The 14,811-nt window shown below is 37.1% G+C and overlaps 1 protein-coding gene across 1 annotated transcript in view; it reads left to right on the top strand.

Moving 5' to 3' along the window:
- Positions 1–14,811, top strand: part of dnah6 (dynein, axonemal, heavy chain 6) — a gene marked incomplete at its 5' end in the record, with an annotated part of 83,950 nt that overhangs the window by 62,229 nt on the left and 6,910 nt on the right. Inside the window, 10 exons of the mRNA XM_079421155.1 lie at positions 717–896; positions 1,920–2,153; positions 3,375–3,510; positions 3,644–3,816; positions 4,545–4,735; positions 5,577–5,737; positions 11,650–11,738; positions 12,388–12,534; positions 13,881–14,019; positions 14,500–14,619. Of these exons, the coding sequence (XP_079277281.1) occupies positions 717–896; positions 1,920–2,153; positions 3,375–3,510; positions 3,644–3,816; positions 4,545–4,735; positions 5,577–5,737; positions 11,650–11,738; positions 12,388–12,534; positions 13,881–14,019; positions 14,500–14,619 (1,570 nt within the window). The remainder of the gene's footprint in view (positions 1–716; positions 897–1,919; positions 2,154–3,374; positions 3,511–3,643; positions 3,817–4,544; positions 4,736–5,576; positions 5,738–11,649; positions 11,739–12,387; positions 12,535–13,880; positions 14,020–14,499; positions 14,620–14,811) is intronic.

The raw sequence follows: 14,811 nt of genomic DNA, 5'->3' as shown, positions 1-14,811 counted from the left end.
TAATTTTATATTTTTATTTTTGTTTTAAGATTTGGAAAAACAAATGCTATGTTTCCTCTTGTGCCACTATCACAAGCAACTCAACATGAGCATTTTACCATATTTTTGAATAATTTAAATTTTTATAATGTGAAACTATAGAAAAAAGTACTCCTCTAGATTTATAGTACAGTACAGTTGTGCCAGCATTTGTAATGCTGCCTTAATCTGCCTAATTTCTTTAGTGAATCAGGTGCAAAACCAGCATATATGCTGTTTACTAATAAATGGCGCTTTCACTTGGCACAATACATTTTTAGCAAATTCCCCTGACATAGTTTGTTTGTGCCAAATTTGAGCAAGCAGAAGGATCAGAGGCACAGATTGCATGTCACTGTCAACCTTCCACCGCCTACAGAGAGTAATGAAAGGCTGAATGGGATGTACGGATAGATTGATAGATGAACGAAAGGTTGGGCCGGCAAAGAACGAAGTATCCGTCTCAAAGGCAAAAACAGCTCTGTCTCTGTGTGACATCTCTGCTACAGTTTCGTGTATCTCTGTGGCACTGATACTGCTGTCAATATGGATGGCTTTATAGCTCCTTTTGCATTTTAAGATGCTTTATAAACACATTAATCTATCAAGTCATTACATTTGTCTCTGTTTGGAGTACAACACTTACATTTGACATGAAGCAGATCTGCTAACAATTTATCCTCTTTTCTCTTGCACAGGTGACATCTCAGGCCATTAAATCTCGGCTGGTGGAGGCAGAGACGACAGAGGAGATGATCAACGCAGCCAGAGAGAAGTATCGCCCCGTTGCCACACGTGGCTCCATCATGTATTTTGTCATTGCCAGCCTGTCTGAGATTGACCCCATGTACCAGTTCTCCCTAAAGTACTTTAAACAGGTAATTTCAGTCTAGAGCAGACATTCTAGAATATTATTTCAGGATTTAAAGTAATAAAAAAAAATTTATTAAATAAAATAAACCCAGCTTTGCAAAAACCGATAACTAATTTTTTTATTGTGCGTTCCAAGTACTATCAATCAAACTGCAGTTGGGTTGTTTTGATTAAGTAATAATAACTTAAACAATAAAGGTAATTTACAAAATTAAAGTTCATTGAAAGTATGTTTTTTTTACATATTAAAAGTTTGTTTTATAGCAAAAGCAAATAACTCCACATTTCATGTTTTAGAGTTAAAAAACCAACACTCCTTTAATCTTTGTAATCTCCTCAGATGACAATGTAGATGCCTGACAAACGTTGTTGTTGTGATCATAGACTGTATGTATGTGATTATACACAATATACAGAGCTTTCCCTCACCATTGTAACACGCTGCTTTTGCAAGGTTGTGTGAAAAAGTTTCAGCTTTTATTTTCCTTTACGCCCTAAAGAAGATATCACAGGTCCATCAAGTTCGTCGAAATCATCCATCTTCGATCACTTTTAGTCAGCTTTGACGAAACTCCTCTCAGCTAGCACGTCTTTTCAAAGTGAAAGCAGCTTTGCCACCTGACCTAAATACAGCGCGCACTTATCGGCTTCTGTTCAAAAACAACAAGGGTGCTTGTCAGCTTAGATCGCGCTATATGTGGAGAATAATGCATGGCAATCAGCTCATTTTTAATTTTTTTTTAAAGTGGAGTTTATCGGTTTTTGCAAATAAACTCTTCATATACTGTTTAAATTTTGGGGTCTATAGGATTTTTTTTAAATTCTTTCACAAAGTGTCTTATGCTCACCTGCATTTATTTGATCAAAAATACAATAAAAACAGTAATATTGTAAAATATTTTTCGACCCCAGACTTTTGATCAGCAATCTATATGTATATATACAGTAGTTATATTGTTCAAAGTGACTTTCAGTGCATTTTGCCAATTCACGCATCCCCTGAGAATTTCCCTGAAATGTTTTTGCAGTTGTTCAACAATACTATTGAGTCATCAGAGAAGCACAGAGATCTGAGCGTGAGACTGCAGATCCTGTTGGATCAGACTTTGCTGAGCGCCTACAAGAACGTGTCTCGCGGCCTTTTTGAGCAGCACAAGGCCATCTACAGCTTCATGCTGTGCGTGGAGATCATGATGCAGAGGGGAGAGATCTCTCAGCAGGAGTGGCAGTACTTTCTGCGAGGAGCAGGAGGCATGGAGAAGGTCAGGGATGTTGAAAGGGCATATGTGATAACAGAAAAAGAAAAAACACGTGTGTGTGTGTGTGTGTGTGTTTGTGTGTGTGTAAGTACTTATGTATGTAAGTTCTTATTCTGATTCTGTAGAAGGCAATTATCCTTCTACAAGTCATGAATGAGATTTAATTGTGTTGATTGTTAGATTGTAGAACTGTTTTCTAATTTTTCCCTTTCCTCAGGGGCCTACGGTCTCTGCCCCCATTAAAAAGGCATCTCTCTAATGCCCCACACTGTTATATTGTTTTAGTGTGCATTGAAGCAATGTGTTTTTGTGTGTATTTCAGTAAACTGAGTCCTGTTCTGTTGCTAAGGAAAGCTTCTCTGTTACTATTGCTCATGGGTAACCCTAAGTATTAAACTTGGTTCCAGTACTATTAGGGACATGAATGAAACTCAAATCGTGTGGCTTGTTGAGAAGATGTGTGCTGTTACTTTTCTAATTGATCAAACTTGGACAATCAGGCAATCAAATATGCAAAAAATTCCACATTCTTACTTAGGGGTGGACATTTTGGCCAATAAACAAATCTCCAGAACACCCTATTACCCATCTGGAATGCATTTAGAACACCCAGGTAACCTCAAGGAAACATGCTACATCGTTTAAAGTCCTGGCGATCACCTACTGCTCTTGCAAGCTCCATTTCACCTTATATTAACATTGATTTTATATTTGAAAAGGATTGTATTTGCACTTTCACTCCAGTGTGTCTCCCACACAAAATTAATCACCATTTACATATTACACGAGAGGTCGCATTAAGTAAAACATTTGTCATTTACCGAATTTTATAAACACTGACGGATATTTTTGTGTTCCTTTATTTATGAACCTCTCAGTGTAGGATGTTAATATGGTTTAGAAATTAAGGAAAAGAGGGAATTTCTCTGCGGAGAGAAATAAGAGAAGAAAAAATTCCAAGTGTAATAATCCAATATGCTGTCCATCACTGCTTGTAACTAATTTTCTTCTGATAGGTTTATATTTCAGTCTACGCCAGTGTTTGTCAACATTTTTGTACTCAAATCAATTATGACTTGTTGCTTGATCAAAGTCCCTAATCTCAATTCATGCTGTTTGATGGCTTCTGACATGTATCAGTATGATGAAATATTACTTATGCAGCCTTATTCACAAACACACACACACATTTTCTGATCATAACACTCCTGCTTCCCACTGCAGGAATTGCCAGAGAAGCCAGAAGTGCCATGGTTGTCTGATTTTGCCTGGGAGACTTGTTGTAATCTAGAAGACCGACTACCATGCTTTAATGGCATTAAAAAGGAGATCATATCCACACCTATATCTGTCAAACTGGGTATATTCTTCCTGTTTCATTAAAACATCACTGTCTCATGCTTGCACAGTTTCTTGAAAAGCATCAATCACAAAATGGAAATCGTACAGTAATTTTTATCTTAATGATATTTTTCCTTGTCTCTTTTTCTCAGGGCAACTAGAGGTAACAATAAACCCTGAACAGTGGGATGGGTATGTTACTGACATTCCTCCTTTCTCAGAAGACATACCCCCTGAGAAACAGCCACAGGTCAGAGGTCACTGGAACCAGCGACTTGGGGCCTTCCAGAAACTCATCCTCATCAAGAGTTTTATGGAGGAGAAGGTAAAAAAAAAAAAGAAAGAGAAAAAGAAAGGAAGAGAGAAAGAGAAAGAAAGAAAGAAAGAAAGAGAAAGAGAGAAAGTTGACTTACTATGTAAGACTGTTTCTGCCAGAATCTCACTATTCTGACTTTATTTCTTGCAATTCCAAGTTTATTCTGAGTTAAATGAGCTGATTCTCAGATTAATTCATAATTTTTTTCCTCAGAATTAACAATTCATGACACACAATTATGACTTTATACGAGTTTGAATTTTGTAATTTTGAGCTAGCATCTCACAAGTCTGACTTTTTCCTGTCTGCTCTGATTTGAAATTTAACAATTCTCTAAATTCTCAAAATTCGCTTAATATTTTTAGAAATAATTTTAAAAATATAACTGACACTAAAAGTAATTGCAACCTTGTATCTCACTACTCTCAAAATTTTCACAATCAACAAATTCACTCTCTTCACACTTCACTCTCACAAATATCACAATTTGAGTTAAAATCTCAATATTCAGGCTTTCTTTAATGCCTTTAATCTGTTCAGATGTCTCCCTAGCTGTTGTATATGCTTTGATATAAAGAAACTGTGATTTGTTTGTGTGTGTGTGTGTGTGTGTGTGTATGTGTTACGGTTCCTGTGTGTCAAGTTTCTTGTAAGTCTGCTTGAGTTATGTGTCATTATCAGCTGGTATGATTCTTCATTGAAATGTATTTCGAGTCTCTTACTCTGTGTGTTTTCAGGTTGTGTTTGCAGTGACTCAGTTTGTTATCATTGGTTTGGGACAACAATTTGTGGAGAATCCCCCAGTGGATCTTGCAACCCTGTATGCAGACATGTCTCCTTCCATTCCCCTGGTCTTTATTTTAAGCACAGGCTCAGATCCAATGGGAGCATTCCAGCGGTTTGCCAATGAGAGAGGATACCAAGATAGGTACTTGTACATGCACTGTGACATTTATATACCGTTTACTCACTCACTTCCCAAGTGTCACTCCCAGTTATGTCACACATGTTAGTACATACATACATGATTGAATACTCAGAGTGTTGTACATTCACTTCTGCTGAATATATTAATTCATATTGAATGTGTGATACATGTTTCAGATAGCTTACAAACAGATCTCCTAAAATTAAAAAACTTTAGTATGTGATATTTATGACGAAGGCTTACACTCTTCACATTTTGCTCAAAACGGGGGTACCACAGGGATCAGTGCTTGGACCTCTATTCTTCTTTTGCATACACTTCACTTCTACTTCAGATCCCATGCTTCTTTTAGCATTGCTGTGCTCATTACATTCAGCAGTACACATACAGTAAATTCCTCCTCCTGTGTATGTGCCTCGCCGACATATCAAATTTGCACCTTAGCTCACACTGCTGCCAATTTCCTATATTCCCGTTACTTTCAGTCTTGCAATAAATTGTAAACCTGATAAATTGTCACTTCTGCTTGCCAACTATGAGAACAGTTGATTCATTAGTAATTCCAACAAAGCCACAAGAAACACATTTTCAAAAGGTTCACCTATTGTCAAGGACTTGTATTAGTTTTGGATAGCCAAAAACTATCCCTAAATACAAAGAGACTCTTTGAAAAGTAAAGCTGTTTATTTGATTTATGTGTGTGTGTGTTAATATGTAATTTAGGCATGGGTGCATCTAAAATAATTGTAGTAACAATTATTAAGTAAATCTGACAAACTTTGGCAAATCCAGTACCTAAAATATAAACACTTGCAGTTATTTTGCGTTTTTTGTATTGCAGGGTGAAATCAATCTCACTGGGTCAGGGTCAAGGGCCTATTGCGGAGAGGATGATTATGGAAGCTCTGAAGACAGGCAACTGGATCTTCCTGCAAAACTGTCACCTTGCTGTGTCGTGGATGCTGGCAATGGAGGAGCTTATCAAAACCTTCACTGAGCCTGGTTAGTTTGTATGTGTGTATAAGTGAGGTCTTGCTTTGTAGCCTAGTCCTTTAAATTAGGGGTCAATTTAAAAAAATATTTATATTCAACCAAAAATAAACGTAATAATGCTGTAGTTCAACTACACTACTGCCCAAAGGGGTCTGTTAAATCTTCATATAAAAACAGTAATTATATGAAATACCATTTAATTTTTTTTTTTTTTTCATACGTATTTTAATATATGCTCCTATGATGGCAAAGCTGAATTTTCTCTCCAGTCTTCAGTGATCACGTTTCTTCAGAAATCATTCTAATATGCTCATTTGGTGCTCAAGAAACCTCTTCTTCTTCTTCTTCCTCTTCCTCTTATTACTGTAGAAAATGGTAACGTTTTATTTTGAGGTGCCATTGTTACACGTAGAGCTGCACAATTAATCGAATTTCTAATCGCGATTACGATTATGGATGCCACGATTACATAATCGTTCAAAGCTGCGATTACAAAAATAAATAAACAATTAAAAATGACCACTTGCATTATTCTGTGTGCTTAAGAGTTGTTTGCAGCACGAGGTTTAACAAACTCAAACACATTGGATAAAAGACTTAATAAGAAGCACTCGAGTTCAGCGCAGAGTTCTCCAGGACAAATCACATCTCTTTAATTTAAACTAGTTTAATGCCAAATAAATCGGAGCTGTTATTCTCATCAACATTGATGCAGAAACAGTGCAACAACGATCCAGTTAGAAGACGTTTCAATCCACAAATCACCCACATTTACCATAATTTTACTGTAGTAACACTAACGGTAACAATGGTAAGGTGGCTCAATAATGGTAAGGTACTCAATACTTCATATTGAGTATTATTATATTATTAATATACTAAATATGTTAAAGGAGTAATGGAATATAATTACATTATTTTGTTAATTATTCTATCAGTTAATGTGGATTTGTTATTGACTGAATGTCTTTAGGCTACTGTTTTTCAATGCAAACACCATAGAAACCATATAGTTAGGCTACTTTTTTACCATGGTAATGAGATGCTGTACTTTTGGTTATGTATAAAAGATGAGGCTGTTACAGTTTTCACAATGGAACTGACAAATGTACATCTGCATCCCAACTCAAACTCCTGCTACTCTGAACTCAAGCTCCTGTTCTAATGTGCATTTCTAAGAGACAAAACTTGTAATATTACATGTTCAGTGCTACCAAATCAGATGCTGGTGCCACCGCTCTCGAATGTTAGTCTGGAGCCCTGATAATATAAATTGTATTGTAAAATGTTACTGTAATTTGAAATTCCATCTGTTTAATTGTAAATTAAATATATAGCTTTAATAAACCTTTTTTTTTCTTTTAGTTAGTGTTTTAGTATAACATTATTATACCATGCATAATTTTACCTTTTTTTGTTTAAAGAAGAAACCAAACCAGTTGACATTTGAGGCTCAATGCTATAGAAATCAATAAAAGTTCAGGAAGAGTGTTTTCAGCCTTTTTTTAAATATATATTTTATATAAAAATATGGCATGCAGCTTCAAACAATGGCATAAATCTGTTCAAAATAATCGTTATTAATAATCGCAATTACAATCTAAAGGGAATAATCAACAATTATGATTTTTGTCATAATCGTGCAGCCCTAGTTACACGTTACATTACTATTATAATAACAATAAATTATGCATAATTACATGCAAGTAACCATGAGACAAACACTAATCCTAACCCAAGCCATATATTGAGTACATTTAGTTAATTAATATTACTTAGTTCTTAAATGTATAATTACACTGTAACAAGGACACCTTAAAATAAAGTGTAACCTACGTGGCAAATATAGGATTTTTTGATAAAAATAAAGTTCTAGAGAACAGCATTTATTTGAAATAGTGAACACATTTAAAAAATTTCAATTTGATTAATTAAATGCATCCTTGAAATTAATAAAATGATTGATTTCTTTAAAAAATTACCTTACCGACCCCACTTTTAAACTTTAGTGTACCATATTTGTTTGATTGTCTCTCCTGCATTAAAATATTATGTAAATGTAAAAAATAAGAAGAGCTGGAAAAAGGTTGAAACCCCTGCTTAAAGAATGAAATAATCCATCAAAACTTGCTTATTAGAATCAGAATCAGAATGAGCTTTATTGGCCAAGTATGTTTACACATACAAGGAATTTGTTTTAGTGACAGAAGCTCCACAGTGCAACAGAAAAACAGCAACAGGACAGGACACAGATAATAAAAGAATAATATCCAAATAGGCAATGTACAAAACAGCAAAAACACAATATATAATATAGACAATTATGTGTGTACAGGTCTGATATGTGCAAATTTGAAATGAAAAAAAAAATATATATAAATAAGTATGGTGAATAAATAATGTATAATAGAGTTGTGTGTTCCGCGTTTATTGTCAAGTGTTCATGAGATGGATTGCCTGAGGAAAGAAACTGTTCCTGTGTCTGGTCATTCTGGTGCTCAGAGCTCTGTAGCGTCGACCTACAGAGTGAGGGGATGTGAGGGGTCCAGAGTGATTTTACCAGCCCTTTTGCTCACTCTGGATGAGTACAGTTCTTGGAGAGTGGGTTGTACCAATGATTCGCTCAGCAGTCCGGACTACTCGCCGTAGTCTTCTGAGGTCAGATTTGGTAGCTGAGCTGAACCAGACAGTTATAGAAGTGCAGAGGATGGATTCAATGATGGCGGAGTAGAACTGTTTCAGCAGCTCTTGTGGCAGATTGAACTTCCTCAGCTGGCGAAGGAAGTACAACCTCTGCTGGGCCTTTTTGACAATAGAGTCAATGTGAATGTCCCACTTCAGGTCCTGAGAAATTGTGGTATCCAGGAATCTGAATGACTCCACTGCAGTCACAGTGCTGTTCATGATGGTGAGTTGGGGGAGAGCAGGGGGGTTTCTCCTGAAGTCCACGATCATCTCCACAGTTTTGAGCGTGTTAAGGTCCAGGTTGTTAAGACAGCACCATACAGCCTGCTCCTTAACCTCCTGTCTGTAAGCAGACTCGTCACCATCCTGAATGAGGCCGATCAGTGTGGTCAGTGTCAGGAGCTTGACAGAGGGGTCTTTAGATGTGCAGTCGTTGGTGTAGATGGAGAAGAACAGTGGGGAGAGAACGTAGCCATGAGGCGCTCCAGTGTAGAGGTCTGCATTCCCGTGACCAGATTTCTTGCGACGCAGGATTAAATTCCTGTATAAAACACGGCAGCGGTCGGTAACTCTGGTGCAAATCTGGCCTAATGGGAAGTCATGGCCTAATGGGGGAAGTCGTGGCCTAATGGGGGAAGTCGTGGCCTAGTGGTTAGAGAGTCGGACTCGTAATCCAAAGGTTGCAGGTTCGAGTCTCGGGCCGGCAGGGATTGTAGGTGGGGGGAGTGAATGTCCAGCGCTCTCTCCACCCTCAATACCACGACTGAGATGCCCTTGAGCAAGGCACTGAACCCCCAACTGCTCCCCGGGCGCCGCAGCATAAATGGCTGCCCACTGCTCTGGGTGTGTGTTCACGGTGTGTGTGTGTTCACTGCTGTGTGTGTGCACGTTGGATGGGTTAAATGCAGAGCACGTCACGTCATGTCAATTTGAATGGGAGCGGACAGTCTAACAATATCCCGTTCCCGACGTCCTTTCAGAACTGCATATCTGCGCTTTATTCAAGCTCCGGTACAGCCTGCACTCGACTGTTATGCACGTGCTGCACGCATGAACCAGTGCTTTGTTTTATTTGCGGGGTCTGTGTGCGCAGCATGTGCATAATGATGCTCACAGCAGGCTGTACTGGTGGTGAATATACGGCCCGCAGACAGAACAGGCAGATTGTAGATGAGTGACAGAGCAGAATAAAGATGGAGCAAAGTGTGGATGCGCTGTCCTTGAAGAACGTTCAACTCGGTTTTGTTTATATTTTGCTTAGCCTATAATTTTAAATGACAGATGTAACATTTATTTATTTATTTATTTGTTCTTCTGCAACACTTTTCCTAGGCTAGGCTACTGTGTTTACAGCAAGATGTTAAACGAATTATTATTAGTATTTTGACAAGACGAATAAAATTATAATAGGCCATTTTTGTACAACCTAGATTTTTTTTTCCTCTGCAACAATTGTTCGTATTGTGTTGTAAAGGTTAAACGAATTGTATCCTGACAAGACAAATAAAAATAAGGAATACGACTTTTGTACATATTTATTTTCTCTGTGACACTTTTTTTTCCTACTGTGTTGGCAGCAAAATGTTAAACGAACTTTGTGTCTTTTATTTGCTAGCCAATCTCGCTTTCTTTCAGTAGAGTAAATTTAAATGTATGATTCTGGAAACAAGATCTAAATTTAGCGGGAACGGTCGGGTCAGGAAGAAAATTATTCAAAGCGGACAGCGGGTGAACAAAGAGTGAATATATCGCGGGAGCGGGTGGGTTCGGGATATAACCTCGTGGGAGCTTAAAAAACAGTCCCGCGCAGACCTCTACTCCAGTGCTGATGGTGCGGGTGTTGGATGTGAATTTACCAAGCTTTACTAACTGCTGCCTGTCTGTCAGGAAGCTGTTGATCTACTGACAGACAGAGGTGGGGACGGAGAGCTGTGTCAGTTTATTCTGAAGGGTGTCCATGATGATGGTGTTAAAAGCGGAGCTGAAATCCACAAACAGGATCCTCACATAAGTCTCTGGTCTGTCCAGATTCTGCAGAATAAAGTGCAGTCCCATGTTGACTGCATCATCCACAGACCTGTTTGCTCTGTAGGCAAACTGCAGGGGGTCCAGTGAGGGTCCAGTGATGTCCTTCAGATAAGCCAAAACCACTCTTTCAAATGATTTCATGGCCACAGACGTTAGAGCCACAGGTCTGTAGTCATTAAGTCAAGTAATTTTGGGTTTCTTTGGGACGGGGCTGATGGTGGAGCCTTTGAAGCATGAGGGGACTTCACACAGCTCCAGTGAGCTGTTGAAGATCTGTGTGAAGATGGGGGCCAGCTGGTCAGCACAGATTTTTAGGCAGGCTGGGGACACACCGTCTGGGCCTGGTGCTTTCCTTCTTTTTTTCTTTCTGAAGTCCTGGCGCACATCTTATTCGCTTATCTGAATTGTAGGTGTGGGGGAGAGGGGGGTTGCTGGAGGTGTGAATGGTTGTGTGGAGAGGTGTTCAGGGCAGGTGTGGGGTGATTTTTCAAACCAGCAATAAAACTCGTTCAAGTCGTCTGCTAGTTGTTGATTCTCCACAGTGCTGGGGGATGGTAACTTGTAACTGGTGATATCTTTCATACCATTCCACACTGAAGTAGAATCACTGGAAGAGAATTTGTTCCTTAGCTTGTCAGAATAATTCCGCTTTGCCACTCTGATCTCCTTTTCCAGTGTGTATTTGGCCTGTTTATACAAGACTTTATCCCCTTTTCTGTGAGCATCTTCTTTGGCCTGACGGAGCTGTCTGAGTTTTGCAGTGAACCATGGTTTGTCATTGTTGTAGGTTAAATGAATCCTGGAAGGAATGCACATATCCTCACAGAAACTGATATATGATGTTACAATCTCTGTGAGCTGATCCAGATTATAGTTTATAGTTGCTATTATAGTTGCTTATTATAGTTACTGACTATTATAGTTACTCCAGAAACTTGTCCCTGAAGCTGACACTGTTAGATCAGTATGACATGCCAAATAAACATGTCAAATGAATGACTAGATTCACAAAAACTATTTTTGTATGTTTATATTTGTGTCTGTGTGCTTGTTTGTTTGTATGGTTCAGTGAAAATATTATTGTTCTGTTTTAGACAGACTCACCTGTTTTGCACCTGCTTCTACCTTTTATTACAGAGTGTGTGTGTTGCACATGTGAATCCACTATAAAGCTATTTTGTTGTCCTGTTCTTGTACGACCTTTGCAGACACTGTTATCCATGAGGACTTCAGACTCTTCCTTAGCTCCATGCCTACCAATGTGTTTCCTGTCACTGTATTGCAAAACTCTGTCAAGGTAACACAGACACACACTTGCTTATACATACTTAAAAGCTCTAGAAACTGATAGTAAAGTTCTGTGAGTGCTCACAAACAAGTAGTGATTTTTCAGGAAAGCATTCACATGCCTTTAGCTCATTTTTTAATATTTCGGGAGGAAAACATACATCAATATAGAGTGAAGCTTCACGTGTCAGTGGCATCCATATGCTGATGACATGCACATATTTTTACATTTTACACGTCATTCATCCTTCTAGCACTGGGATATATCTGCATGTATATCAAATTAAAATTTTAGTCACACTAACACTGTCACACACTCCTGCAAAAAGAAGATAACACTTCACAAGGAGGAGCGCTTTCATTTTTTATTCACTCTCAACCTAATACATTAACACCCCTGTGCTCACATCCCTATCAATTAAACCCTAGCTTTACCAAATCACTGGAACCAATAGTAGTTTATAAGACCTTAAACAATGTTTCATTATAATGAAAGTGCAGTGACATGGATGTCTTTAAGCAGCCAGACTTTTAGAGTTTGTAACTTAGTTTATGAATTTTAGCAGTTCTATTTTATTTCTTTGGCTCTAAATTTTGTTTTGTTGTTAATATGCTTCTGTTGCCAGGGAACTAATGAGCCTTTGTTAATGTGATGGTAGGTTACTAACGAGCCCCCAAAGGGTCTCCGTGCCAATGTGAGACGTGCCTTTACTGAGATCAGCAGTACGTTCTTTGAGGAACACATCCTTGGCAGGAAATGGAGGAAGATCATTTTTGGAGTGTGTTTCTTCCACGCCATCGTTCAGGTCAGGGCTCTAGGGTTGAAAATTTTGTGTGTAGCCAATGATGGGGGGTTTTATTCAATTTGAAGCCTATAGAGATTATAAAGTTTAGAAAACCTCATGAAAAGCCTTATGTTTTTCTTGCCATAAAATATGAGCAGGACTGGTGTGGAAGGCTAATGCAGTTTTTATGATTAAATAAAAACAATTGGCTGGAAACTTTGCTCTTGTACAGCTTATACTGTATGGTAAATTTGTTTTGGGTTAACTTTAAATTTGTTTCTCTTTATTTCTTATGTGTCAATGATTTTATGTAAGAACAGCTTCAAACCACTTAATTAGTGGTAAATATTACAGTAAAAGCTCTGCGTCTGATTCAAATATATTTAAATAACCACTGTCGATCAAAAGTTTGGAACCTGTACTACTTTTTTCAGGATTTACTTTGTTGAATATAAAGTTAAAAAGCATTTATTCAAAATAGAAATATTTTACTAATAGTAATACTAATAGTCTTCACTATCACTTTACTTTTATCAATTTAATGCATCCTTGCTGAATAAAAGTATTAATTTCTTCAAAATAAAATAAAAAAATATTTACTGACCCTGAAATTTTGAACAGTAGTGTATATTGTTACAAAATATTTACATTTTAAATAAATGCTGTTCTTTTTAACTTTTTATTCATCTAAGAATCCTAGAAAAAAAAAAAAACACTTTTACCAAAAAAATAAAATAAAATTTAAGCATAATATCTTTTGGAATTATATTGCAGGTCTACATTTAAAATGCTTAATATGTTGATTTATGTTCATGTACACATACTCTACTCATACACTATGGTTGCATTATTTATTATAGTATTTTATGCTTGTAAAGGCTGCATTATTTATTACAGTGAAAACAGTAATGTTGTGAAATATTATTTCAATTTAAAAGAATTATTTGCTATTTTAATATATTTTAAAATGTAATTTATTAATTTATTAAATGGCAAGGCAGTGACTCTCGAAAATCATTCTCATATCTTGTTTCTGAGATCCTGGCCCTTATCATTATTCATGTAATTATCAATGATCAGTGTATTATGAATGTATCAAACCAAAAGTGGTTGTACTGCTTAACATTATGTAAACTGTGATGGGATTTGAGTTTATTTGTTTGTTTGTCTCTAATGAGTATAGCATTTATTTGATACAGAAATCATTTGAAAAATGTAACATTAATCTAATTTGAAAAATTGGCCAATTATTTGCAGAATACTAGAAGTTCAAGAGGGCCTTAATAAATCACATCCTCTAAATCCTACCCTTATTTGTCTGTATGTGTTTTTCTCATACGTGTGTGAATGCTTTTATGTATGAATAGGAGAGGAAGAAATTTGGTCCTCTGGGCTGGAACATCCGTTATGAATTCAATGACAGTGACAGAGAGTGTGCTCTTCTCAACCTAAACCTCTACTGCCAGACAGGACATATACCCTGGGATGCTCTTATATACATCACGGGTATGTGTGTGTTTATTTATAGCATCAGTTATTGATCCACACTTTTACACATTTCTCTCAGCTGTTTCTATGTGAGTTTGCTCAAGAAATACATTTAGAATCAAGTATTTTATTCATAAAGAAAGAAAATATTAATATTAGTGTGTTATGATTGAATTTTCGCAGAAAAACTTAGTGTTTCTTTCGCTAAAATTTCTAAAAGGTTTTCTAATTGTTAAGAATGCATTAGTTTAAGTAGGCATCATTTTACAGACCATCAGCTGGTGAAAATAAAGGTTATTAAATTTGATGCAGCTGGTGGTGTGCAGGGGACTATAAAAGAATGTTTCAGTAATGTTGTTATGAGAGGCTTTGGGAAAGACTCATTAAGGAAGCTTCACACAGTGTCAAATTGTCTCATTAATTCTTGGCAAGGTGTCAGTCAGTCATGCAATGAAATGGAATGTGTTTGTGTGTGTGTGTGTTTTATTATCTCTGTAGGTGAGATTACGTATGGAGGCAGGGTGACAGATGCCTGGGATCAGCGATGTTTGCGCACCATACTCAAGAGTTTCTTCTCCCCAACCACATTAGAGGACAGCTATACCTTCTCTAAATCAGGTGCACACGTCTACTTAGCTAACTGGGGAATTCCATAGACTTCTGTTGTTTTTATATACAGCACAGCTAGTGTAGTACTATAACTCTAACACAAAACTTTATACATTTTTACAATAAAAAAAAAAACACCTCTATTTTTATGCCATTTTTTGCAAACAAGGGTGTCCCCCAAAGGAGGTTTTGTAATTTTTT

The sequence above is a fragment of the Barbus barbus genome (assembly GCF_936440315.1).
Source record: "Barbus barbus genome assembly, chromosome: 7".
NCBI lineage: Eukaryota > Metazoa > Chordata > Actinopteri > Cypriniformes > Cyprinidae > Barbus > Barbus barbus.
Note: the sequence above shows the minus strand (reverse complement) of the source record. Positions and strands in the feature narration are given on the sequence as shown.